The 23,792-nt window shown below is 44.2% G+C and overlaps 2 protein-coding genes across 2 annotated transcripts in view; both read left to right on the top strand.

Annotated features, from left to right (window-relative positions):
* The first annotated feature begins 3,860 nt into the window (after positions 1 to 3,860).
* Positions 3,861 to 13,544, top strand: med27 (mediator complex subunit 27). Its single transcript, XM_083978339.1, has 8 exons — positions 3,861 to 4,109; positions 7,780 to 7,924; positions 9,230 to 9,360; positions 10,721 to 10,814; positions 10,945 to 11,052; positions 11,184 to 11,225; positions 11,306 to 11,383; positions 13,402 to 13,544. The coding sequence occupies exons 1-8, from the start codon at positions 3,907 to 3,909 to the stop codon at positions 13,534 to 13,536; spliced, it is 936 nt and encodes a 311-aa protein (XP_083834465.1). The 5' UTR covers positions 3,861 to 3,906; the 3' UTR covers positions 13,537 to 13,544.
* A 4,978-nt stretch (positions 13,545 to 18,522) lies between these two features.
* LOC310992022 (formin-binding protein 1-like) overlaps positions 18,523 to 23,792 on the top strand; it is a gene marked incomplete at both ends in the record, with an annotated part of 43,481 nt that continues 38,211 nt past the window's right edge. Inside the window, 6 exons of the mRNA XM_083979983.1 lie at positions 18,523 to 18,552; positions 19,509 to 19,624; positions 20,416 to 20,466; positions 21,895 to 22,042; positions 22,779 to 22,841; positions 22,933 to 23,028. Coding sequence (XP_083836109.1) covers positions 18,523 to 18,552; positions 19,509 to 19,624; positions 20,416 to 20,466; positions 21,895 to 22,042; positions 22,779 to 22,841; positions 22,933 to 23,028 — 504 coding nt within the window. The remainder of the gene's footprint in view (positions 18,553 to 19,508; positions 19,625 to 20,415; positions 20,467 to 21,894; positions 22,043 to 22,778; positions 22,842 to 22,932; positions 23,029 to 23,792) is intronic.

Below are 23,792 nucleotides of genomic sequence, written 5' to 3'. Positions count from 1 at the left end.
ACGTCATGCTGGTTGTGGTATTGTATTGTCCTTTGTTTATTTATGTATTTATTCACCATGGCTAGGTGCAACTGCAAACTGAATTGCCCATTGGGATCAATAAAGTTTTCTCTCTCTCTCTCTGTGTTTGACTTCACAACGCTATGAACTGTGGGTAATTCCTCTACCCAAAGTCAGCATCGGTGCTGACTTACGGTAAGGGGGGGGGGGCAGTAAGGGCTCATTCACTGACTCACTGACTTGATGATCTGACAACGGAACAGCCCTCACACACTCACGGACTTCCCGTGAACGCGCCTCTAAGTCAGTGAGTGGAACTGGGCCGTGGTGTTAGACCCTACTCAACAGGTCCCCGGCACCGACCTCCCAAGGAGACAGTAGTCAACCCTCAACAGGTTCAGGACTGGACATGGGGTCAACCCTCAGGACTGGACATGGCCGTGCTTGGCCAGCCTTCACAGATGAGGCAGCAGCCTTCAACACCAGCCTCAGCCCACTGTGCTCTAGTGGAGAGGAGCAGAGGAGCAGACCATGGACACATGGGTGATGATCCCTCCTCTGTTGCTCACCCTGAGCTTTCTCCTGGTTTTCCCTGTTAAAAGGGTTTTCCATGGAGTTTTTCCTCAGTGGATGTGAGGGTCTAAGGACAGAGGATGTTGTTATGATGGGATGTAAAGCCCTTTGAGACAAACTGGTGGTAAAAACGGGCTATACAAATAAAATTGCCTTGCCTGCCCTCTCCAACCACTGAGAGGAGGACCGGTCACCCTCCACACAGCAGAGCAGGAGGAAACTGCTGGGCTGAAAAACTTTGCATTCGCTAAATAAAAATGAATAAAATAGTCCAACACCAGTCCTCTCTCTCTCTCTCTCTCTCTCTTTCTGTTACTCACCTCTCTCTCTCTCTCTCTCCGTCTTGATAAGCTGATTAAACAGACGACAGAACGTTATTCCTTCTCCTGCTGTCCACTTTTCTCTTGATTCTTCTTTTTTCTCACTTCTTCCTCTTCTTTTCTTTGTCTCTTCTTGCTCCTCTTTCTTCGCCCTCTTTTCTTCTTTATATTTCTTCTTCCTAATCCCTTCTTTCCCCTCTTTCTTTCTCTCTGTCGCTGCTGTAGATAAACTTCCCACTGATCTGATCTCTGTCGGCTCGATCTCCACCCCCCCTCCTCCCTCTACTCCTCCTTCTCTCCTCCTCCCTCTCTCCCTCGGTCAGCACCTTTAACAGAGACCTGCTGGTTGACCTGTAGAGGGTTGACATGGACTTATGTGTATACAAAAGCAAAAGTACGAACAAATGTGAAACAAAGATGTATAACTATTAAAGGAGTCAATCAATGGAATCATCTAGAATTAGAAATCAAACTGTGCAACACACTTAATAGATTCAAAAATAATATTATTATTAATAAATATAAAACTGATTTATAAATACCAGTGTGCTTATAAACTGCTGTATGTAGAATATGCAGGGTTTTTTTTGTTGTTCTGTAAAAAAAATTTAAATGAGTGAACGGAAAATGTTGAATGAATGAATGAATGAATGAATGAATTTATTTATTTCGGTATATCAAGCTTATATAACCAAAAGGGTGTAGGTTGAAGCCAAAGCTTATATACCCCTACCCCTTTTACCTTAAAAAAAAAAAAATATATATATATATATATATATATATATATATATATATATATATATATGTATATAGGCCTATATATATATATATTTACGCATTAATACAAAAGGATCAGATCACAGACATTTGAAATTAATCAGTAGCCTATTTCTGATCACAACAAAATAAAGAATTGTACACAGCGCACAACCCAAAATAGTACAAAATCATTTAACTTAATTTTCCATACTGTAACGAGAAATGATGTTGTTCTTATAAAGTTTTTTAAAGCTGACTAGAGTACAGCATAATTTAATATTTTCAGGACAATTATTCCAGATGTTCACCCCTCTAACAGAAAGACAGTGATCTTTTACAGTAGTTTGAGTCTTTGGTTTCTCAAATAATAGTGGTCTTCTCAGGTTAGAACTGTTAATTTGTTTAATTTAAATGTTAATTTAAGAAGGGTATAAGACGATGCTTCAGCCGACACCTTTTCGTTCAAAGTGAATTGTATTGCTTGTTGTGTTTTTGTTCTGATTTGTTGTGTTTTGTTTTGTATTTATACCTTTGTATTTGTTTTTATAAGACTGAAATAAACACACTGAACTGAACATGAAGTCATGTGACCGTGGCGTTGAGGTCATGTGACTGTGGTTTCTTGGTGTGAAAACTTTTGCCGTAGATTATCATTAATGCTAACATCAGCTGCCGGTGTTGCCATGACAACCAGGCCACCAACCATTCTCAGTAAAGTTTTTAGAAACAGACACTGACCATGTTTCCATCCACACGTTTTTATTTGCATTAGGCAACATTGAATTAAAAATGCCTCATGGGAAAAAAAAAGTAAATATATTACGGTCGATCTCATCAAATTTTATTTTGATCGATACAAAGTTTATGTGACAAATTCTGACGCGGTCAGAAAAAAATTACATTTCTTCCAATTTCTCCAAATTTGAATATGTCATGTGGGGGGACGAGGGGAGTCCAACGCAGAAGTTTGGTTGAAATCGGGCCGGTGGTTTTGGAGAAAATGGAGAAAATGACCCAGGCCGTTTTCCAACATTTTTAAGCCCCGTGGGTGTCGAAAATTTTGTTTTTTTTTACCAAAAATTTTATTTCTTCAGATTTCTCCAAATCCAATATGTCATGTGGGGGGCCGAGGGGAGTCCAACGCAGAAGTTTGGTTGAAATCGGGCCGGTGGTTTAGGAGAAAATTAGGCGATTTTCATGTCCTTTGTAGTTCATCTCCGCTGCTTCAGCCTCAGTTAAGGTTATATTAGTTATATTAGTTTAGGGTTAGTTTAGTTATATTAGTTATATTAGTTTAGGGTTAGTTTAGTTATATTAGTTTAGGGTTAGTTGTGCAGTTGTCGCTACAGTTGTTGTCAATAAACACGCATGGCGATGACACTGTGACCCATTATGTCCAACTCAAGGCCCAATGGAATTATCTTTGGCCCCATGATAATTATGACTGAAGGCGTCTGCACATGTTGGCAAGCCCCCATAAGTTGACGACAAAGGAGCTAAAAAAATTAATTAATTAATCAATAATATATGAACTAGTCAAAGTTCTTTGTGCATCCCTCATCAGAAATGACTATGGAAAGATGCAGACGGAACCATTAGAAGCAGCATTTAACTGTGATGCTGCAACAACTGGAACAAACTACCAGCAGAACTGAAATCAGCCCCAACTGTAGCACTTTTACATCCAGGTTAAAAACATTTCTCTTTTCATGTGCTTATAGCTGAGAACTTTAAACTTTATCTATTTTCTTTTATTTTACTTTGATTTGCTGTGTTTGTTTTTATTAAGAACTTTAAACTTTATCTATTTTACTTTTATTTTACTTTTATTTGCTCTTGCTTTTAACTCTGTTTTTAGTGTTTGTTTTTATTCTGTTTTATGCTTCTCTCTTTATTTTTATTTTTTAATGTTTAGTCTTTATGTAAAGCACATTGAGTTGCCTTGGTATGAAATGTGCTATAGAAATAAAGATGAATGAATCTAATGATTAATGTTGTAAATATGCAGTAACTTAGAGGCTTCATTAGTTTAGGTTCAATGTGCAAACAGCTCATTTCAATCAGATTTCAATATCCATGCTTTGTCCGCTTTTTTCTTTTTTTAAATAAACTTTATTTACACAAAGCAGTGTTTTTAGTCGGCTTTGTGACGTCATCTCGGCGCGCCAGCAGCAGCAGCAGCAGCAGCAGCAGCAGCAGCATCAGCAGAGAGAAACAACAGAGAAACAACAGAGAAACAACAGAGAGAGACAACATGGCGGACGTGGTGAATGTCGGGGTGAACCTGGACGCCTTCTCTCACGCCATCAGCGGCATCCAGGCGCTGCGCTCCAGCGTCAGCCGCGTGTTCGAGTCCCTGAAGGACGGGATGAAGAACAAGGAGACGCTGGAGGGACGAGAGAAGCAGTTTATAGCCGAGTTCCAGGACAATCTACAGGCGGTTAACAGAGACCTGAAGTAAGTCTACACACAGTCTACCTGTCTCTATACCTGTCTGTCTGTCTACCTGTCTGTCTACCTACCTGTCTGTCCTCCCGGGGGTTAGGGACCAGTATATAGACTAGTATAGAGCAGCTGCTGCTAGTTACACATGAAGAACAGAGACACTCTGGAGGGGCGAGAGAAGCAGTTTATAGCCGAGTTCCAGGACAACCTACAGGCGGTCAACAGAGACCTGAAGTAAGTCACAATAACACATCCATCCATGGCTTCTTTATACACAGCTCCATCACACACTGTCCTCCCGGGGGTTAGAGACTAGTATAGAGCAGCTGCTGCTAGTTACAGTTTATAGCCGAGTTCCAGGACAATCTACAGGCGGTCAACAGGGACGTGAAGTAAGTCTACACAGCTCCATCACACAGTCTGTCTGTATCCATGGTCTGAGGCTTCACAGCTCCATCAGTCACAGTCCCAAGGCTTCCAGCTTCCGCTCCATCACACAGCAGTCTCTCTCTCTGTCTGTCTGTCTGTCTGTCTGTCTGTCTGTCTGTCTGTCTGTCTGTCTGTCCTCACGGGGGGTAGGGTAGCAGCTACACATAGCCTATATACTGGTGTAGCAGCTACCGGACCAGGACCAGGTCCAGGACCAGGACCAGGACCAGGTCCACTGACTCCGCAGTGAAGTTAGTTTGAAGTTGGATATTTGACAGACATTCGCTCCTTCTCAATACATTAAACATTCGTAGAAAATAGGCTACTACATGTGTTTAAATGCAATAACAACATGTGTTTAAATGCAATAACAACATGTGTGTGTCATAGGAGGCTGAGCTCTACCATCCTGAGTTTGAGTCAACAGGTCACATGGATTTTTAATATATTTTATACAGTAAATCTGAGCGTTAGAGCTCAATATCTCCCAGGTCATGTGACCTGATGGCTCAACACCACCACAGGATGGTAGAGCTAAGTCTGCTCTGTGACACACTATCTTTTTATTGCATTTAAACACATCTTATATTTTATATGAATGTTTAATGTATTGAGAAGGAGCGAATGTCTGTCAGATAACCAACATCGGTTATTGGTTAGTGGTTATTGGTTATTGGTTATTGGTTAGTGGTTATTGGTTATTGGTTATTGGTTATTGGTTATTGATCAGGTCTGCACACTGCAGACGCGCCGTCATGTTGTTTATAAGTGACATGTCGTGGAGGCGTGGCTCCCCTAACAACCGTCACCAGGACAACTGGGTGACGACGAGAGTTGTTGTTGTCAGACTGAAAGTGAAAGTGTTTAGAAGAGCTAACGTTATCACAACTCTTTGTTGTCATTTTTGTGTGAAAAATGACCATTAAAGGGACATTGTGTAACTTCTCCTGTTCTGTCTTCATGAAAGTGGATTATTTGGTTCTTCAGTCTGTTTTTCATTAATCAACAAAGTGAAGTGTTCCTTTCAGCTCTGAATTAGCTGTTCATATCATTCATATATCCACAAGTTTCCCAACGTCATCTATGGTTAAAACCAGAAGCCGGTTTGGTGGAATTGCACGTTTACGTTTCCATGGTTTTCAGTCGTTGTCATAGTTACGGTAAACACATGGATCTATTAACGCTGGCTTTTAACACGGATGTCAGTCTGTGTGATATCCACTGTTAAAAGCTGCTGTGATGATCCATGTGTTTTACACATTTACATTGAAAAACAAATTAAAAATCCATGCATTTACCGCGACTACTGAAACCATGGAAACGTAAACATAAAATTCCACAGGAAGAGCAAAACAGGCAAAACAGGCTACGTTGTTGACGTTCGGTGCTGCGGCCATGTGGTGTCTCCATGGTGACGGTAGGAAACCACGGAAACTCAGCGGAGACACCGGAGCTGTCGGCTCAGTCACCGTGGTAACGCAGTGAGGAGGAATGGAGCGTTACACTGATGCTGCATTCACCTGCAGTCGGGCAGACGGCCGTCGCTAACAAACCAGATGTCGTTTTAGTCACAGAAGTCCAGAGAAAGACGGTAAAACAATACCACATCGCCATGACAACATATTGTCACGTGTATTGTTTTGCCTCGTGCTGACGGACCACTTGTTTACTTGTTTACATAGAGGCTTGTTTATGTCCGTCTGCCGTCTGCCCAATTTCACCTAAATGCAGCATGAAAAATATACAACCACAACGCTAGGTGGAGGAATTCATACACAATGTATTGAGCAATAACAATAAAGGAAAACAATATCTACAATAAATGAATTATAGTCTATCCACCACTTTATTTTCCCATGATCCATTGCGTCACACCACAACAGAAGTGGGTTTTAGTAGCATTCTAGCGAGCGGCTAACTGGTAGCGTTAGCCACCAGTTCTAGCGAGCGGCTAACTGGTAGCGTTAGCGGCTAACTGGTAGCGTTAGCCACTAGGGGTGTAACGGTACATGTATTCGTATTGAACCGATTCGGTACGGGGCGTTCGGTTCGGCACAGCGCTGAGAACGAGTGCGTTTCGGTACAGAAGTTGTGTGTGTTTACAGTTCGCCTGCAGCTACACGTGCAGCCTGTTTACGTCGTGGCTACCGCTAATGCTACCGCTAGCGAGAAAACAGAGGCTTGAAGACTCCTGCTTGTAGGAGGAGTGGAGGTGAGGGCTGTGGCTCCTATCTCCTCTCTGTCTGTCTGCCTGTCCCTCTGTCCGTCTGTCCGTCCGTCTATCTCTCTCTTCTCTCTCTGTGTCTGTGTTGCGCCCGAGCTCCAGCACCTGTGGATCTGCTGCAGATGCGCCAGGAGCAGGCGCACGTCGCTGCTGTGTTGACACTACGCACTGTGCCGATCGTGATGATCCGCGTTATTCATTCATTTATTTATTTGCGGCCGAACGGTTGCATCACCAGGCAGCCGTTGTGGCATTTGCCCACATTGCCCTATGGTCAGTCCGCATGTAAAAAAAAAAAAAAAAAAGTTGTGTTGAGAAGTTTTTTTTTGTTTTGTTTATTTGTGAATATTTTATTCATTGTAAGGCTTATTTTATACGTTTTGTTAATTTGAGAATAATTTGTTGAATTAGGCAGCACTTTACAACAGTATTATATTTTTTTTCATATTATAATGGTTCAGTTTAGCTTAATTAGTTTATTTGTATCAGGGACAGAATGTACCTATAACATAACATTAGTAGGTGAGTAAAATAATTACATTTGACTAAAACATGTAAATTTGGTTTAGAAAAATTCCTAATAAACAACAAGCAAATTTATGTTTTGCATTTGGTTCTCTTACTGTACCGAAAATGAACCGAACCGAGACCTCAAAACCGAGGTACGTACCGAACCGTGACTTTTGTGTATCGTTACACCCCTATTAGCCACCGGTGTAGGTACCAAATGTGGGGGCTCTGGGCTGCCAAAACCGTTTTGACTAAATCTGATGTTTAAGTCTTTAAAACAAAGTATTGAACAAACATTACTATTTCTGTGTGCACGTTTTTGTAATTAGTCATGGTTATCGTAGTTGTTAGCTTAGCTGCTGCAGTCATCGCGGCCAATGTCTATCAACCAGTCTATGCTATCAACAATACAGTAACGGTGGAATGGAGTGTCATGGCAACACCCAGCGTCATTCTCCGGAAAGTGGTGGATACTGTTGTTAACACTGTGACTGTGATCTGTTTGTGTTTGTGTCCCAGTGAGTTGGAGCGTCTCAGCGGTCTGGTGGGTCGTCCCTCTGAGTCTCATCCTCTCCACAACAGCGGCCTCCTCAGTCTGGACCCGGTCCAGGACAAAACTCCTCTATACTCTCAGCTGCTCCAGGCCTACAAGTGGTCCAACAAGGTAAGCACAGTCCTACAAGTGGTCTAACAAGGTAAACTCAGTCCTACAAGTGGTCCAACAAGGTAAACACAGTCCTACAAGTGGTCTAACAAGGTAAACTCAGTCCTACAAGTGGTCCAACAAGGTAAACTCGGTCCTACAAGTGGTCTAACAAGGTAAACTCAGTCCTACAAGTGGTCCAACAAGGTAAACACGGTCCTACAAGTGGTCTAACAAGGTAAACTCAGTCCTACAAGTGGTCCAACAAGGTAAGCACAGTCCTACAAGTGGTCTAACAAGGTAAACTCAGTCCTACAATAGGTCCAACAAGGTAAACACGGTCCTACAAGTGGTCCAACAAGGTAAACATGGTCCTACAAGTGGTCCAACAAGGCAAACTCGGTCCTACAAGTGGTCCAACAAGGTAAACTCGGTCCTACAAGTGGTCCAACAAGGTAAACTCGGTCCTACAAGTGGTCCAACAAGATAAACACAGTCCTACAAGTGGTCCAACAAGGTAAACTCGGTCCTACAAGTGGTCCAACAAGATAAACACAGTCCTACAAGTGGTCCAACAAGGCAAACTCGGTCCTACAAGTGGTCCAACAAGGTACACACGGTCCTACAAGTGGTCCAACAAGGCAAACTCGGTCCTACAAGTGGTCCAACAAGGCAAACTCGGTCCTACAAGTGGTCCAACAAGGCAAACTCGGTCCTACAAGTGGTCCAACAAGGTACACACGGTCCTACAAGTGGTCCAACAAGGCAAACTCGGTCCTACAAGTGGTCCAACAAGGTAAACTCGGTCCTACAAGTGGTCCAACAAGGCAAACTCGGTCCTACAAGTGGTCCAACAAGGTAAACTCGGTCCTACAAGTGGTCCAACAAGGCAAACTCGGTCCTACAAGTGGTCCAACAAGGCAAACTCGGTCTGAACACAGTCTGAACCAGCCATCTGACCTGAGATCTGAGGCCGTGAATGTTTCATCTACTTGCAGCTCCATTTTCGCTGTGAGCCTCAAAATGTTCTGTTTGTTCTTCTAAAGTTTAAAGTTGGGGTTTGAATATGGAATATGTAAGAGTACCTGGTGTGAGGACAGCGTTGTCATGGTTGATTCCATGAAGCCTTTTTCACTGAATATCAGTAATTACAATGCAAACACAATTCATTGTCATAGTTTTTAAAGGGGAGATGTTACTAATATATTAATGTATCGACTTTATTGAGACCAGATTCTGCAGGTGAAACTGCAACAATAAGGAGACTTGACTACATCAGGACGATGATGATGATGATGATGTTTGTCTGTGTGTGTGTGTGTGTAGTTGCAGTACCACGCCGGTTTGGCCTCCAGCTTGTTGAACCAACAGTCACTGAAGCGATCGGCCAATCAGATGGGAGCTTCAGCCAAGAGACGGCCCAAAGTCCAGCCCAGTACTCTGGTGCTGCCTCCTCAGTGAGTCCAGAACCAGAACCAGAACAGTGTGTTCAGAAAGTATTCAGACCCTTCACCTCCGATACACAGTGTGTTCAGAAAGTATTCAGACCCTTCACCTCCGATACACAGTGTGTTCAGAAAGTATTCAGACTAGGGATGTGGAGATTCACCGATTCATATCGGTGGTCCGATATAAACGTATGCGATGCGACTGCACCGGTAGATTCAGGCTACATCGGACATAATTTATGGTTGAATTTGCGATGCATCTCTTCTAGCCTTCTACATCGGTAAATTCCATGGTTAAATCGATCATTTCATTTTCCGAGGCAACCTGAATGCACCACCGCAAAAGCCGTGCGCAGCCTCCTGCCCCTGACAGGCAGCAGGCAGCAGTAGCAGCAGCTGTAGTCAGAGCCGCCAAGAGAAGTAAACAGTCCGAGTGAGGCGGTGGGTCAATACTCGGCCGTCAGCGGCTGTAACTAGGAGGAGGGCCGTGGTTGTGGCTCTGGTTGTAGTGAGCTGGGAAGCGGTGGTAGCCGCGGATGCTAACCGCTAGTTAGTGGTAGCGGTTAGCATCTGGGACAGCTAGCAGGGCTAGTAAAGTAACGTTAGCTCTCCTACTCTGCTGCTGCACGCAGCTACACCTGAGCTTTGTCACTGGCTGGAGAGAAAACACAGACTCTCCACCCAGAAATGTCCTGTGCACAACAAAACATCTGTGACTTGTCTCTTTTAAGTTGTTTTGTGAAGCACTTTGTAAACTTGTATTTTTAAAGGTGCTATATAAATAAAGTTATTATTATTATAATATAGGAAAAGACCAAACTGCAGAGGTGCCACCACACAAGACTAGCCCATATGATTGAGCTGGATTTCATTTCCACCATTTATTTCCTCTAGACTGTACCTTTCAAATATGATTTGACAGGTTTTCCCTGTAAAAATTAACCAAATATAGGCTACATGCCTCAAATTGATACAGAGAGTAAAGCAGAATGGTATTGAGGTAATAAACTTGATGTGGGAAGAAACTCTCATATCACAACTGTATCAAACATCATATCGAACCGAATCTCTTTGTAATTAAGTCATATCGTTATCAAATCGCATTTGAATCGCATCGTATCGACAGGAGCTTGGGTGTATCGTTAATGTATCGTATCGGTGGCAGCGTATCGAGATGCGTATCGAATCGGCCTCAGTGGTGGAGATATACAACCCTAATTCAGACCCTTCACCTCCGATACACAGTGTGTTCAGAAAGTATTCAGACCCTTCACCCTTAAAGTAACCCTTATTAATTATTGGCGTTTGATCAGATGATTAGAAGACCCAGTCTGACCTCTGACCTCTGACCTTTGACCTCTGACCTCAGGTATGTGGATGACGTCATCTCTCGGATCGGCCGGATGTTTCCTGACATGAGCATCGAGCTGTTCCGGCCCAACGGCACGTCGGCCGTGCTGCTGGTGAGTGACCTGTCTGTCTGTGTCTCACCTGTCTGTCTCTCTGTCTCACCTGTCTCTCTCTGTCTCACCTGTCTGTCTCACCTGTCTGTCTGACCTGTCTGTCTGTCTCTCTGACCCGTCTCACCCTCAGGTGACGCTGGGTAAGGTGCTGAAGGCCATCGTCGTGATGCGCTCGCTGTTCATCGACCGGACCGTCGTCCGCGGATTCAACGAGAACGTTTACAACGAGGACGGGAAGGTGCGTAGCCGCGGTAACCCGCCAGTCTGTCTGTCTCCATGGCAACCCCCCCTCTCTGTCTCTGTCTCCATGGCAACCCCCCCTCTCTCTCTGTCACCATGGTAACCCCTCTGTCTGCCCCTCCCCCCCAGCTGGACATCTGGACCAAGTCTCAGTACCAGGTCTTCCAGAAGGTAAGACAGCGCTCTCATTGGTTGTGTAGATCCAACATGGCGTCCGTGAGCAGCGCTCTCATTGGTTGTTCTGTTGCTAGGTTACGGACCACGCCACCACCGCCCTGCTGCACTACCAGCTGCCACAGATGCCGGACGTGGTGGTTCGGTCCTTTATGGTGAGACAGCTACCTGTCTGTCTGTCTGTCTGTCTGTCTCTCTACCTGTCTGTAGGGATGTATATCGTTAGGATTTTATCGATACCGATACCCATACCGATACTCCTTATCGGTACTGATACTTATCGATACTCTTATCGATACTACAACATGTAATTTAGTGTAAAAAATAATGATGTTAAAAGATTCAACCTTTTTTTTTTGTTTGTTTTTTATTAGGGGGGCAGCAACCAGCATAAAAAATTGACAGCAGAGAGGAACACCTCCTTTAAACCCTGAGCAAGTCAACAGTTAACCTGCAGAAGCTGCAGTTAATCTGTCATCATGATAAAATAGGATCTCCTTCTATGGATCTTGATGAATATTTAGCTTTTTTACTCTTAAAGTTGTATTGCTCTGACTCACAGCTCACGTCAGCTCAGGTGATCTGCAGGTTGTTTTCACTTCATTGCTACGACGCTGCGCCCCGTGTGTGCGTGTGTGTCTGTGTACAGCGCTGACACACACACACACACACACACACACGCTGCATCCACAGCAGCCGGTCCATGTTCTTCACGCCGTAGACCAGTCAATTTATGCAGGGATGCAAACGGGTCAGGACCAAAAAAGAGAGGAATTTCCCGGGGGGGGGGGGGGGGGGGGGGGGGGGGTGCTCACCATTAACAAATAAGTACATTACAATAAGGCAATTTCCAGTAGTTCAACCCCAACCAAGTATTGAGTGCATATAGATGGACATAGTTTTCAGTAGGCTTTTACATTTCTATATTAAAAATGCTTTAAAAAAAAAATCAACCTTTGCAATATTTCCATTTTGGAGATACTGATTTTTAGGTCTTCACTGAATGTTAGTCATAATTGTTACTATTAAAATAAACTGAATAAATAAAGACATGTAATGTTTCATTCAGTGTGTAATGGACATATAGGCCTATATAATGTGTTAGTTTCACTTTAATTGAACACATTCTACATCGCGGAGGCGACGTCTTTCCACTCAGGGCTTCCTTCACCTCTGAAACGGGGCAGAGCTCCGTGGAAACACCTGCCTGACACAGCAACATAGGGAACCGTGCATGTCCGCGGCCACAGCTCCACATGCACGGGGGGGGAAAACGGCGTCGCCGTCGCACCGATGTACGCGGATACGCGCCGCTTTAATGAGCGCGCATGTCGCGCGTCAACATTGGAGGTCGGCTGTTATCAGTATAATCAGAGGCCATGAATGAGTTCACCTCAGTTTCACGTGATTGTCACTGTCAACCTGTTAGAAAAACATTTTACTGACCCCAGCTGAGACGCTGAGACCCCCCCCCCCCCCCTCCCAAAAACAAAAACTCTTCGGATCTGAACGATTCACATGAGTCACCTAATTGGTCATGAAAAAAGCGAGTTTCGCTTTTCGGCCGCTGTTTGCATCCATGTTTATGAGACGTGTTACCGCAGAATAAACGACACAAGCAGCTCATTGTTTCCACAGTCGGAGTTTTCTCCTCCTTTCTTAGCGGAGTGACATCAGGTCGCTCTGACACTCTGCTCCTCAGCAGCAACATGAAGCTGCTGGAGCCTCCTCTGTCTCCTCACTGACCTGCTGCTCTACTGGACACTCAACCCTCCGCCTCCAACATGAATTAAAGTACTTTGCTGGGTCTCGGTGCGAGGCTTCAAACACATGACGACCCGACACAGGCGAACGGACCGGGCCGGACTCGTTCGCTCCACACGCACCGCCGCTGCAGCTGTGGCGACCGCCTTGTAGCGGTTCTGTTGCGCTGACGGACCAGTGGAAATTGGGGGGTGACAAGCTGCTGTGGTGGCGGTGTCATTATTACGTGACGCTTAGGGAGACGTTCAAAAAGTACCGATAAGAGTACCGTTAGTCCAGAATCTTAACGGTACTCTGGTACCGACGCAATTATGGACCGGTACCAAAAAGTACCGGTCCACGGTATACATCCCTACCTGTCTGTCTCCACCTGTCTGTCTCTCTCACCTGTCTGTCTCTCCGTCCTCAGACCTGGTTGCGTAGCTACATCAAGCTGTTCCAGTCGCCATGCCAACGCTGCGGCCGCTTCCTGCAGGACGGACTTCCCCCGACGTGGAGAGACTTCAGGACGCTCGAGGCGTTCCACGACACCTGCCGCATGTGACCCGCTCTGTCTCTGTTCACGTTTAAATAAAGTTTATTTTCATTTTCATAAGTCTGTCTCCGAGTGAATGCACACACACACACACACACACACACACACACACACACACACACACACACACACACACACACACACACACACACACACACACACACACCTACACACAGACACACACCCTAACCCTCATAGTTAATAGTTAATGTGGGCGGAGCCTCATTAACCTTCATCAGTTATTGATCAGCAGCTTCAGTCCTGCAGTGTGGCTGACGGGAGCGTTTCCTTGACGACGACAGACAGTTTTATCAGTATAACCCACCGGTTCATCTCAAAGGGCTTTATTACATCCCATCATAACAACATCCTCTGTCCTTAGACCCTCACATCCACTGAGGAGAAACTCCATGGAAAACCCTTTTAACAGGGAAAACCAGGAGAAAGCTCAGGGTGAGCAACAGAGGAGGGATCATCACCCAGGACAGAGATGTTGTTACAGACAAGAAGACAGTTTGTAGTTTATAACAGAGAATGTGAGAAACATGGAGATGTTAGTTGATGAAGGCAGCCTCTGGTGAGGGGGGGGGGGGCAGGGGGCCTCATCCTATTACACACTGTGGAGCAGGTGAATCACCTGTTGCAATGAACCCGTCATTTAAACAGGACTGGTGGTTTCTCTTTTACAACAGTTTTCTTCTTGTTGGAGGCGTCAGCGTCAGGTCTTCTGTCGTCTCATTATTGAGTTTGAGTTTTTCCCGGCGACGTTTGTTTTTCACTCTTTCATATTTACATCAAATAATTGTTTTTGTATGTTGATGAATATGTGGAGTCCCATTTCAAATAAACTAATAAATGAAATGAAATAAGAAGCTGCTGAGCTAGTGCAGTCTTCCTCTTCCTCTTCCTCTTCCTCTTCCTCTTCCTCTTCCTCTTCCTCTCCGTCTTCCTCTTCCTCTTCCTCTTCCTCTTCCTCTTCCTCTACCTCTACCTCTCCCTCTTCCTCTTCCTCTCCGTCTGCTGTCATTTGTTTTCAGTCATTAGTTTATTAGTAACGGGACTCTGCATGTTCATGAACATACAACATGTGAATAACCAGATTTAGCTGTAAAGCTCATTTCATCTGCAGCGGTTCAGTAAACCTAACCCCTAGCAGTTCAACATTAGACAAGAACTAAACAAAGCACAACATGGTACAAATACCATAAATCACAACACAATATATCACAGTAGCTTCAGTCAGGAGGAGCAGCAGTAACATTAAAATGCATTTAATCGACTAAGGTGTCGTATAGCTGTTAAGATTCACTAACACTAAAGTGCATCTGTATAAAGTGTTGGGTTTTAAAGTGCCTGGAGTAAAGAGCTGTTTTAGTATTCTTCTAAAATAAGAGAACAGCCCATAATGTTCACAGAGCTGGTTCAGTGTGACCAGTCAGCCGTGTTTCAGATGGTTTTAAAAGCTACATGTTGAGTTTTCTCTTATGACCAACACAGTGGTGATGTGATGTTTCCATGTTGATCAACCACAGACTGATAAAACCTCCTGTATTAACGCTGTTCAGCCCCCTGGTGGCTGATCTGGTTACTGTCACGCTGCTTTTCTCTTTAATAAACTCTCTGACCTGTAAATGAAACGAGAACTTTAGAATAACTTGAGATTCTCAAAGGTATAAAGGTATAAAGGTATAAACTGTATATGTAACTGGTGTTTGTTTTTAGAATTGAGCAGAGATGGGAAGACTGGGTTTTTGATCCTAAACCTTAATGGCTTGTTTATAGAACTGTTTAATGGGTTAAAGGTGCAGGTTGTGAAACATTATTCAATATGGGACAGAATCATACAGTCCGGGTTGCTATGGACGACCACAGAGGACACATCCAAAAGCAAAATACACTCTGGATTCAGGTCAGTGAATCTTTTGGTTGTTGGATTTTCTTTTGATGAATGGGAATTAAAAAATTATTGGTTTATTCCATTTTCGTTTTGAAATACACAAAATAAAGTTGAAACACAAAGTGTTCTTGTTTTTGAGTGTCAAAGAAGAATTAACTCAAATTTAAAAAACAGTTTGATTTCCATGTTTCTATTTCACATAAAAAATAAAGTCAGCAGTCAACAGAAATCCGTGTATCATTCGTTCTTTCTATTTTCGATTGGAAATTAAAAATCAAAAAAGGAAAAAGTGACAAATTATTTTGTTTTTTGTTTTTAAATCTAACACAAAAAAAACTAAAAAATGTCTGGTTTTTCATATTTCAATTTTAGGCTCAAATAAAAAATACCCTGCCTTCACCTCTTAAATGACATCTGTAGATTAGATTAGATTATACTTTATTTCATCTCCGAAGGGAAATTCGTTCATGACAGCAGCATTTGACAAAGGAAATAAAAACAAGACAAATAATAAAATACACAATTCAATAAAAGAAGACAAAGGGAGAAAGTGCTACGGTGCTCTCTACTTGCTGGGCAAAGTAACAGATTAAAACAAATGCTTGCTGGTAGACAACTATGGATAAAAAACAATTTAAAGTGCCATTTAAAGTGCAATTTAAAGTGCACGGGAGATTTTAGAAAAGAAGTGCGACAGACATTACAAATTAAATAGAACTATTAAAAAGTCTAACTGACATGGGGATAAAAGACCTGCGGAAACGCTCTGTTTTGCACTGAGGGTGTCTCAGCCTGTTGCTACGGGAGCTTTTCAGGCCGCTCACCGTCCCATGCAGAGGGTGAGAGGGGTTGCCCATGATGGCAGTCAGTTTGTGCAGCATTCTCCTCTCACCCACCTGCTCAACAGTCTCCAGGGGGCTGGACAGGACAGAACTGGCTCTTTTAATGATCCAAGCCACCAGGTGACAGTCAACTCCCACCTCTTCCAACTTTCCCCTGAGCAGTGCTGGTTGTATTGTGTTAAATGCTGATGAAAAATCAAAAAAACAACACGCGGCGCGGCGCCATCTTGCCAGGATGCAGGAAGTGAGTAGCTACGTTTAAAGCTTTTATCTTAGTGTCCTATAGGTGAGGGATTCTCACTGTTTTCACTGACTGAAATACTGGTGAAAAAAACAACCAGCGGCGAAACTGATGTGAATCACAACAACGTGTTTTATTTAATGACCAGACGACCTAAGTCTCTGTGCAGCGTCGGGTCTGGTCTGGTCTAGTCTAGTCTAGTCTAGTCTAGTCTAGTCTAGTCTGGTCTGGTCTGGTCTGGTCTGGTCTAGTCTAGTCTGGTCTGGTCTGGTCTGGTCTGGTCTGGTCTGGTCTAGTCTGGTCTGGTCTGGTCTGGTCTGGTCTGGTCTGGTCTGGTCTGGTCTGGTCTGGTCTGGTCTGGTCTGGTCTGGTCTGGTCTAGTCTAGTCTAGTCTGGTCTGGTCTGGTCTGGTCTAGTCTAGTCTAGTCTGGTCTGGTCTGGTCTGGTCTGGTCTGGTCTGGTCTGGTCTGGTCTGGTCTGGTCTGGTCTAGTCTGGTCTGGTCTGGTCTGGTCTGGTCTGGTCTGGTCTGGTCTGGTCTGGTCTGGTCTGGTCTGGTCTGGTCTAGTCTAGTCTAGTCTAGTCTGGTCTGGTCTGGTCTGGTCTGGTCTAGTCTAGTCTGGTCTGGTCTAGTCTAGTCTGGTCTAGTCTAGTCTAGTCTAGTCTAGTCTAGTCTAGTCTGGTCTAGTCTAGTCTAGTCTAGTCTGGTCTGGTCTAGTCTGGTCTAGTCTAGTCTAGTCTGGTCTAGTCTGGTCTGGTCTAGTCCGGTCCGGTCTGAACCGGTCCGGTCCGGTCCAGTCCGGTCCGGTCCGGTCCGGTCTGAACCGGTCTGAACCGGTGTTTCTCCCTCCAGCTCCGTGGATCTCGTCTATGAAAACTAGGACTGATCTTGTGACTGCGTCTCTTTGATGTCGTCACGTAAACCAGAACCAATTAAATATTAAATCTAGTTCCGTCCTGCTGCCTGTTGGTTTTTTTTTGTTGATCTGAGCCTAAAATTGAAATATGAAAAACCAGACATTTTTTAGTTTTTTGTGTTAGATTAAAAAAACAAAATAATCCGTCACTTTTTCATTTTTTGATTTTGGATTTCTAATTGAAAATGGAAAAAACGAATGATACACGGATTATTGGATTTTCATTTTGAAATACACAAAATAAAATTGAAACACGTTGCATTCTTGTTTTTTTCATTCATTTTTTCCATTGTTGTTTTTTAATTCCCATTCATCAGAAGAGCCCCCCCCCCCCCCGGTGCCCGTGTGCAGCAGCTGCCCCACAGCCTCACTCTGCTTCTCTCCGCCCCTGCTCCTGCTCATATGATGGAACAGGACTGGCTTCGTCTCCATCTTCACCATCATCACCATGGTTACAGCTGAACTGGGGCTGTGTGACTGTGACAGCAGGGCGGGGCTGAAGACGAGCATGCGCAGAACACACACACACACACACACACACACACACACACACACACACACACACACACACACACACACACACACACAAACACACACACACACAGAGAATCTCAGCAGCATCGCTGATGACAAAGGGACCGAGCAGCGTCAGCGCTGCGTCCTCTGCTGCAGAGACACTGATACACGTCGGTCTGTGTCGGTCGGTCGGTCTGTCGGTCGGTCGGTGTCTGTCTGTGAGTCTGTCTGTCGGTAAGTGTCGGTGTCGGTAGGATGCGCGCGGCGGCGGACAGCGGCAGCTCGCGGTGATCGTCGCTGTGTGAAGAGAAGAGGAGGAGAGGAAGAGGAGCAGCAGCAGCGGTAGAGGAGAGAGGAGGATCTAGGATCATCAGCATCATGAGCTGCAACTGGGGCACGGAGCTGTGGGTAGGTACCTATAATATATATATATATATATATATATAGGTTATAGGGTTACTATAGTTACCGTAGTTACCATAATTACCATAGGTAGTACCATAGTTACCATAGGTACCGGACAGACCGCAGCAGCAGCAGCAGCAGCTAGAGGAGAGGAGAGGAGGAGGATCTATCTGAGCATCATGAGCTGCAACTGGGGCACGGAGCTGTGGGTAGGTACCTACTGGTACCTTATAGGGTTACCATAGTTACCATAGTTACCATAGGTAGTACCATAGTTACTATAGTTACCATGGTTACCAACCGGACAGGTGATAACGGTGCCGGTAACCGTGTGAGTGAGAGCTACGTGAGGCCTCGTGCTCCTGTCTGCTGCTCTGCCATAGCAACACGGTGAGTGACGTCACAGCGGCGGCACCGTGATGCTGCTGCAGCATGATGGTCTGTCTGTCCGGTACCTATGGTAACTATGGTAACTATGGTGACTACAACCCCATAATAACTTTTATTTTATTATTATGTTAATGACTTCATTCACTTCATGTCTCATTATTATCTTCTTGATGTTCTGACTGTGATGGAACGTTTCAATAAAGTTTTGAAAAAACCCCACAGAAAAACATAATAACTGATAGATAGGTGTATTGATTGATAGATGTATTGATTGATAGATATTGACTGATAGATGTATTGATTGATAGGTGTATTGATAGGCCGGTGTATTGATAGGCCGGTGTATTGATTGATAGATATTGATTGATAGGTGTATTGATTGATAGATATTGATTGATAGGTGTATTGATTGATAGATATTGATTGATAGGTGTATTGATTGATAGATATTGATTGATAGGTGTATTGATTGATAGATGTATTGATTGATAGATGTATTGATAGACCGGTGTACTGATAGACCGGTGTATTGATTGATAGACCGGTGTATTGATTGATGGATGTATTGATTGATAGGTGTATTGATTGATGGATGTATTGATTGATAGATGTATTGATTGATAGATGTATTGATTGATAGGTGTATTGATCAATCGGTGTATTGATTGATAGATGTATTGATTGATACATATATTGATAGATCGGTGTATTGATTGATACATATATTGATAGATCGGTGTATTGATTGATAGATGTTCTGTGTGTCTCGTGTCAGGATCAGTTCGACAACCTGGAGAAACACACCAGCTGGGGAATCGACTTCCTGGAGCGATACACCAAGTTCGTTAAGGAGCGAGCCGACATCGAGCTGAGCTACGCCAAACAGATCAGGTGACCACGCAGCCCCGACCCCCGACCCCGAATGACCCCTGACCCTAATGACCACGTAGCCCCGACCCCCGACCCCTGAATGACCCCCGAATGACCCTTAACCCTGATGACCACGCAGCCCTGACCCTGTAACAACATCTCTGTCCCGTCTGTCCGTCCTGGGTGAGGGATCCCTCCTCTGTTGCTCACCCTGAGCTTTCTCCTGGTTTTCCCTGTTAAAAGGGTTTTCCATGGAGTTTTTCCTCAGTGGATGTGAGGGTCTAAGGACAGAGGATGTTGTTATGATGGGATGTGAAGCCCTTTGAGACAAACTGGTGGTAACAACGGGCTATACTAATAAAAATGCCTTGCCCTGACCCTGACCCTGAACCTGAACCTGGGTCATCTGGCATCATGTCAGAACATACTTTACTTATTAGTTTATTTGGGTGGGACAGTGACATCAATGAACATATAAAAACATGTAAATGTGCCGGATTATAGCAGCAGCTGCTCATTTCCATCCAGAGTCCCAAAACATAAAAACACTACAGTGACAGAAAAACATAGTAATATAAACGACACAACAATGCAGACAACAAGGACATAACAAAACAACTATAACCAGATAAAACATTGATATTTTTTACAACACTTCCATGGGTAGGGGGACCTAAAGAGTTTCTGAGAGATAAAGTGCAAAGGTGCAAAAGTTCATTCTGGTTTGCTCTCTCTGATGTGTCTGTCTCTCTGTACCTGTCTCTCTCTCTCTCTACCTGTCTGTCTGTCTCTCTGTACCTGTCTCTCTGCAGGAACCTGTCTAAGAAGTACCACCCCAAGAGAAGCAGAGAGGATGAGAGCAGGTCAGTGTTTCTCCAGCTGGTTGTTATGAGTCCGTCAGTCTGTTGGTCGTTACCTCCAAGGCTCTAGAGAGCAGTAGGCTACACATCCAGCTGCAGTCGTCTTTAGCCTCGTATGATACTCAATATTCTCCTGTTAGCTGTATATGCTGCCCCTGTTCTTCTCCTGTTAGCTGTATATGCTGCCCCTGTTCTTCTCCTGTTAGCTGTATATGCTGCCCCTGGGCCCTGTTCTTCTCCTGTTAGCTATATATGCTGCCCCTGTTCTTCTCCTGTTAGCTATATATGCTGCCCCTGTTCTTCTCCTGTTAGCTATATATGCTGCCCCTGTTCTTCTCCTGTTAGCTGTATATGCTGCCCCTGTTCTTCTCCTGTTAGCTATATATGCTGCCCCTGGGCCCTGTTCTTCTCCTGTTAGCTATATATACTGCCCCTGGGCCCTGTTCTTCTCCTGTTAGCTATATATGCTGCCCCTGTTCTTCTCCTGTTAGCTGTATATGCTGCCCCTGTTCTTCTCCTGTTAGCTATATATGCTGCCCCTGTTCTTCTCCTGTTAGCTATATATGCTGCCCCTGTTCTTCTCCTGTTAGCTATATATGCTGCCCCTGTTCTTCTCCTGTTAGCTGTATATGCTGCCCCTGTTCTTCTCCTGTTAGCTATATATGCTGCCCCTGGGCCCTGTTCTTCTCCTGTTAGCTATATATACTGCCCCTGGGCCCTGTTCTTCTCCTGTTAGCTATATATGCTGCCCCTGTTCTTCTCCTGTTAGCTATATATCCTGCCACTGGGCCCTGTTCTTCTCCTGTTAGCTGTATATGCTGCCCCTGGGCCCTGTTCTTCTCCTGTTAGCTATATATGCTGCCCCTGTTCTTCTCCTGTTAGCTGTATATGCTGCCCCTATTCTTCTCCTGTTAGCTATATATGCTGCCCCTGTTCTTCTCCTGTTAGCTATATATGCTGCCCCTGGGCCCCGTTCTTATTCTGTTAGCTATTTATGCTTCCCCTGTTCTTCTCCTGTTAGCTGTATATGCTGCCCCTATTCTTCTCCTGTTAGCTATATATGCTGCCCCTGTTCTTCTCCTGTTAGCTATATATGCTGCCCCTGGGCCCCGTTCTTCTTCTGTTAGCTATTTATGCTTCCCCTGTTCTTCTCCTGTTAGCTGTATATGCTGCCCCTGGGCCCTGTTCTTCTCCTGTTAGCTATATATGCTGCCCCTGGGCCCCGTTCTTCTTCTGTTAGCTATATATGCTGCCCCTGTTCTTCTCCTGTTAGCTGTATATGCTGCCCCTGAGCCCTGTTCTTCTTTAGAGGTACACCTGCTGTCTGATTGGTTGTTACAGGTAGACCTGCTGTCTGATTGGTTGTTAGAGGTACACCTGGTGTCTGATTGGTTGTTACAGGTAGACCTGCTGTCTGATTGGTTGTTACAGGTACACCTGGTGTTTGGCGTTTGCAGCGACTCTCCGTCAGCTGAGTGAAGTGGCCGTTCAGAAAGAAGAACTGGCCGATAACCTGAGTTCACAGGTCGTCTGTGAGCTGACACGGTTCACCCAGGAGCTGAAGACCGAGAGGAAGACGGTGAGTAAAGGAACAAACCGTGAAGTAAAGAAACAAACCGCGAAGTAAAGGAACAAACCGTGAAGTAAAGGAACAAACCGCGAAGTAAAGGAACAAACCGTGAAGTAAAGGAACAAACCGTGAAGTAAAGAAACAAACTGTGAAGTAAAGAAACAAACCGCGAAGTAAAGGAACAAACCGCGAAGTAAAGGAACAAACCGTGAAGTAAAGGAACAAACCGTGAAGTAAAGGAACAAACCGTGAAGTAAAGAAACAAACCGTGAAGTAAAGGAACAAACCGTGAAGTAAAGAAACAAACCGTGAAGTAAAGGAACAAACCGTGAAGTAAAGAAACAAACCATGAAGTAAAGAAACAAACCCTGAAGTAAAGGAACAAACCGTGGAGTAAATCAATCAATCAATTGGTTTATTTCGGGCATGTCAATTTAAATCATCATCATCACACTTCATCTTAGTTCAAATAATACAATACACATGGCCGAAAGGGAAAGTGGGGGAAGCAAAAGCTTATCTAGTCCCGCCCCCATTACCCACAGAATAAAATCTTTATCATAATCTTTTCTTTTCTTTTTGCTTTTTTTTTTTTTACATTTTTTTTTTACATTTTGAAACAAACCGTGAAGTAAAGAAACAAACCGTGATCTGTTTAAGGTGAATTAAGTCTCTGTCTCTGTGATGGAGCTGCTCATCGTCTCCAGTTCATCACAAGTTTGAGCTTTTTCCGTTTCTGTTGCAGCATTTTCAAGATGGCCGCCGTGCCCAGCAGCATATTGAGAGCTCATGGAAACAACTGGAGTCTGTAAGTGATGAGACACACACACACACACACACACACACACACACACATCTGAAGCTGTGTCTGATTGGCTCATCGTTGTGTTGTTGTTCAGAGTAAACGTCGGTTCGAGCGCGACTGTAAAGAGGCAGAACGAGCTCAACACGTGTCGGACAGAATCGACCTGGACAGCCGGACGGACGGAGAGAAGGTCTGACCTTTTACATTTACCTAACCCTAACCACACACACACACACACACACACACACACACACACACACACACACACACACACACACACACACACACACACACACACACACACACCCTATTTGCATACACCTGTAGGTGCCTTCTTCAGCTACCTTAGTAGTTAGCTGTAGCCGTAGCTACAGCTAACTACTAAGGACGGACGGAGAGAAGGTTTGACCTTTAACCCTCTCTCCATTTGTTGCTGGATGAGTCAGACAGAACTTATTCTAGATGCTGAGATCAAGGTCTTTACACCCTGTTCGTCTCAGGCAACACTTCTTATTATACTCAGCCTTGTGAAAGCAATTTGAATAATTGAATAATGCTTTTTTATTCCTATTGTTCAGTTGTATTACTGTTTTGTAGAGATTTCTATGTTCTTGTAACATTGACTGTATTGGAAACCACCACCTCTCCTATAGTACGTACTGTAGTAAGAAGTATGCAAACACAAGCTAAATCTGCAGTACATCAAAAATACCCACATGTCATACCATACTGATTCAGAAAAATTCTCCAGTCGACCTTGCCTACTGTTTCCCACAATGCACTGCTCCTGGGCATTTTTGCAATGAGGGATTACAGCAATCCCTCAGATTTTCCCACTCAAAAGAAGGACCAGCTATAATAATAATCCATCTGTTATGTAGCTTAATGAAATAAAATGAAATGTAATATAGACTGATGTGTCACAGCCACATCTGGTCCACATCTGGTCCACAT

The sequence above is a fragment of the Trachurus trachurus genome, assembly GCF_905171665.1.
Source record: "Trachurus trachurus genome assembly, chromosome: 9".
Classification (NCBI taxonomy): domain Eukaryota; kingdom Metazoa; phylum Chordata; class Actinopteri; order Carangiformes; family Carangidae; genus Trachurus; species Trachurus trachurus.
Note: the sequence above shows the minus strand (reverse complement) of the source record. Positions and strands in the feature narration are given on the sequence as shown.